The following is a 3820-nucleotide window of genomic DNA, read 5'->3' on the forward strand; positions in this document are numbered from 1 at the left end:
CAAAGAAAGGTCAAAGGATTAGACCTTTTATAATAAACCTTATCAATACTAACAAAAGCAACTTTTTCACAGAGCAACAGGCATTTTGATGAACGTTGTTATTTTTGTTTTTTGAGGAGGATTCTCTTGTCAGTTCTTGAAATCTGTTCTAACTGTGTAAAATAGTTGCAAAAAGAAAAAAAAAGGAAAAAAGTAGAAAAAAAAAACAACCATAAAAATTGATTAAAAATAAAAAGGAGACAGAGCAAAGTTTTAACATTTGCTAACAGACTGGGGGGGAGGAAAAAATCCAGACAGTAGTAGAAAAAAACTGATGATGAGAAAGATGAGTTCAGAACAGAGTTTTACTTTGTGGAAGATGTAATGTTTATCGAATGCTATCAGGAATGAAGTCTAAAGTGTGTGTATGTAAACATGTGTTGTGTGTGTGTGTGTGTGTGTGTGTGTGTGTGTGGCAGCTAGATGACTTGCCCAGAGAGCGAGACACAAAAAAACTTATTAGCTAGAGACTAGCAATGGGCTAACTTTCCACTAAAATGTATTGTGCCTTTAGGAATAACAGAAATAGCAGCACTCTTTTACTCTTTTACTTGTTTCAGTCATTTGACTGTGGCCATACTGGGGCACCGCCTTTTAAAAGTGTTGGATGCTTACAGCACCTAGGTTTCCCAAGCGGTCACCCATCTAAGTACTAACTAGGCTCGATGTTGCTTAACTTCGGTGATCAGACGAGAACCGGTGCTTTCAACGTGATATGGCCATATTCAAAACACATGGAGCTGCACACAAGATGTACAGTGGAAGTGTATGTACAGTAATTAGAACAATTAACACTCCTTATAATAATAATAAAATCAACCTAAGTATTTGAATGGTACTCATTTTATTGGCCCTAAAAGGATGAAAAGCAAAGTCGACTCTAGTGGAATTTGAAATTCAATAATAATAAAAACTCTTTCTGCTATGGGTACAGGGCTTGGAATTTAACTATATCAACCTCAGTGCTCGACTGGTACTTATTTCATCAACCCCCAAAAGGATGAAAGGCAAAGTCAACCTCAGCAGAATTTGAATTCAGGACATACAAATGTCTGAAATGCTGCTAAGCATTTGGTCTGGTATGTTAATGTTTATGTTAGCTCACCACTTTATATCAATAATAATACTGATTTCAAATTTTGGCACACGGCCAGCAATTTCAGGGGAGGGGATAAGTCATTGAGACCAGTGTTCAACTGACACTTAATATATTGACCCTGAAAGGAAGAAAGGCAAAGTCAACCTCGGCAGAATTTGAACTCAGAACATAAAGACGGACGAAATGTCATTAAGCATTTTTGCTTGGCGTGCTTATGATTCTACCAGCTTGCTGCCTTAATAATAATAATAATAATAATAATAATAATAATAATACTAATGAATGGTTTCCCTAATTTAGACCCAAGATCAGCAATAATAATAACAATAATGTAAATTATGAACTGGCTGGTTGTAATAGAAAAGTATGGGCACCATTAGGTACATCATTATAGCGGTTTACAGTAAAAGATGTTGGAGAAATAGCTATACATATATATGTGTGTGTGTGTGTGTGTGTATATATACATACATATATACACACACACATTAAATACATGTTTACAGATGACACTATATAATATTTACAGTTGACAACTAAACCAGTTTACAATGATGACATTTATGAACATATGGCTACACTCACATTTTTGGTTCTCTGGATCTAGTAGTAGGCAACTTGTACCTGCCCATACACAAACACACACACAGACAAACACACACACACAGACAGACACACACACACACATGCCAGTCAATGCCACATACATGCGCATGCTCTCTTTCTCTCTTTCGCAGAGTCATTCAGTCAATGAGATGAATCCTAAAAAATAATGTGATGTTGTCGGGGACCATATGTCCAGAGATTAGCCAGTGCCATTGCAAATGGAAGTATACTACATTTGGCACAATAAGTTTATTCTAGTGGGATGAAAGTAGGAAGAAAGGTATTTTTTGAGTTTTTTTTTTCTCTTCTTTCAGTGAAAAAAAAAGAAGAAAAAGCTGAGAAAAATATGTGGTAAAACCTATATTAATTAAAGACTAGTAACAATGTGCTGAGGAAAGTAACAGAATATTTAAGAAAGAGGATAAAGGAGTAAGAAAAAAATTAAATGAAAAATATCAGTAATATGATATATTTTCCTTCTTAATCTTAACCCAGTAATTTTTGTTGGGGTAATGATGTTTTTGTAACAAAGTATTAGTAATACAATCATTCTATAACTAATACATAGTTTCCGGCCAGCTTTAAATACCTGAAATTGTTTGACAATATTGTCTCCGGTAGCAAATTATATATATATATATATATGTGTGTGTGTGTGTGTGTGTGTGTGTGTGTGTGTGTGTGTGTGTGTGTGTGTGTGTATGTGTGTATATATATATATATATATATATATACACACACACACATATACAAACATGAACGTGGTTTGAAAATACTGGCCAAGAAAATATCTCTGTAAAATAATAGCCCTCCTTGAAGTGTGGTTTTATCCTCGAGTGGAGAGGAGGTTTAGTGTTCAGTGAAAAGGACTGGATCTCCATGGTACGGATCTCTCCATTATGAAAGAAATTTAGGAATCAATTTACCAAACCCATTAATACTTATTCTGACAAATACTCGTAGTAATAGTAATCATTGCTGCCAATACTGCAATACATTCTTCCTGATTGGCAGCTGTTTGTCTTTATATTTCTTTCACATATACATATATATATATATATATATGTATATATATATATATATATACTCTTGTTTATTCATTCATACATACATGCATACAAATATCATACAATACATATATTATATATATACACACAAACGTAACGGCTCTGGACTTTGTATTCATTTGGCTACGTTCTGGAATAATGCTGCATAGAATTCTGGAACAGTCATTTTGCTCCGGTGTTTATTAACTATCTCCTGAATCTTAACTTTCCTTCGTACATGAGGTGGCTGGTAACTGAAACAGAGAAAACAGTTGTCAATGAATTATAACAGAACAAAAGTGTGTGTGTGTGTGTGTGTGTGCATGAGTGTGTAAGAAATAAGTAAATACGGTAGTGGATATTTCTAGTACATTCAGTGATCAACATAGCATCATCATCATCGTCACCATCATTATTGTTTTAATGTCCATTTTTCCATGAAAGGTAATATTCCTCACCCACTCCATGACCAGATATGTTGTCACAGAATACTAGAGATGAAGTACACACCAGCATGATGTTGATGCTTGTTAATAACCAACTATCAAATGATAGTAACAAGGAGAAAATAACACACATCCATCTCTCTCTCTCTCTCTCCACCCCCTTTATATATTCTATTCTAATTATTTTCCAATTATTTTCAAATTTCGTTATACTGATTTAGTTTTGTATGGTAATTATGAAAACGAAATCCATTTTCCCAAATAAATAAAAAGTTGAAAAAAAGTTTGTAAATTTTGGGTAATTTTAGCCAATCAAAAGCCATCATTATATACATCATCATCATCATCATCATCGTTTAACGTCCGCTTTCCATGCTAGCATGGGTTGGACGATTTGACTGAGGACTGGGGAAACCGGATGGCAACACCAGGCTCCAGTCTAATTTGGCAGAGTTTCTACAGCTGGATGCCCTTCCTATCGCCAACCACTCAGAGAGTGTAGTGGGTGCTTTTACGTGTCACCCGCACGAAAACGGCCACGCTCGAAATGGTGTCTTTTATGTGCCACCCGCACAAGCCAGTCC

The 3820-nt window shown here is 35.1% G+C and overlaps 1 protein-coding gene and 1 non-coding gene across 2 annotated transcripts in view; both read right to left on the reverse strand.

Annotated features, from left to right (window-relative positions):
• Window positions 1-647: 647 nt before the first annotated feature.
• Window positions 648-766, reverse strand: LOC128247494 (5S ribosomal RNA). The gene has a single exon (XR_008263854.1). It is a non-coding gene; the product is annotated as a 5S ribosomal RNA (ribosomal RNA).
• A 1618-nt stretch (window positions 767-2384) lies between these two features.
• Window positions 2385-3820, reverse strand: part of LOC106878239 (ral GTPase-activating protein subunit beta) — a 139063-nt gene continuing 137627 nt past the window's right edge. Inside the window, exon 32 of the mRNA XM_052966776.1 lies at window positions 2385-3044. Within this exon, the coding sequence (XP_052822736.1) occupies window positions 2927-3044 (118 nt within the window). The 3' untranslated portion in view covers window positions 2385-2926. The remainder of the gene's footprint in view (window positions 3045-3820) is intronic.

This window comes from Octopus bimaculoides, chromosome 3 (genome assembly GCF_001194135.2).
Source record: "Octopus bimaculoides isolate UCB-OBI-ISO-001 chromosome 3, ASM119413v2, whole genome shotgun sequence".
Classification (NCBI taxonomy): domain Eukaryota; kingdom Metazoa; phylum Mollusca; class Cephalopoda; order Octopoda; family Octopodidae; genus Octopus; species Octopus bimaculoides.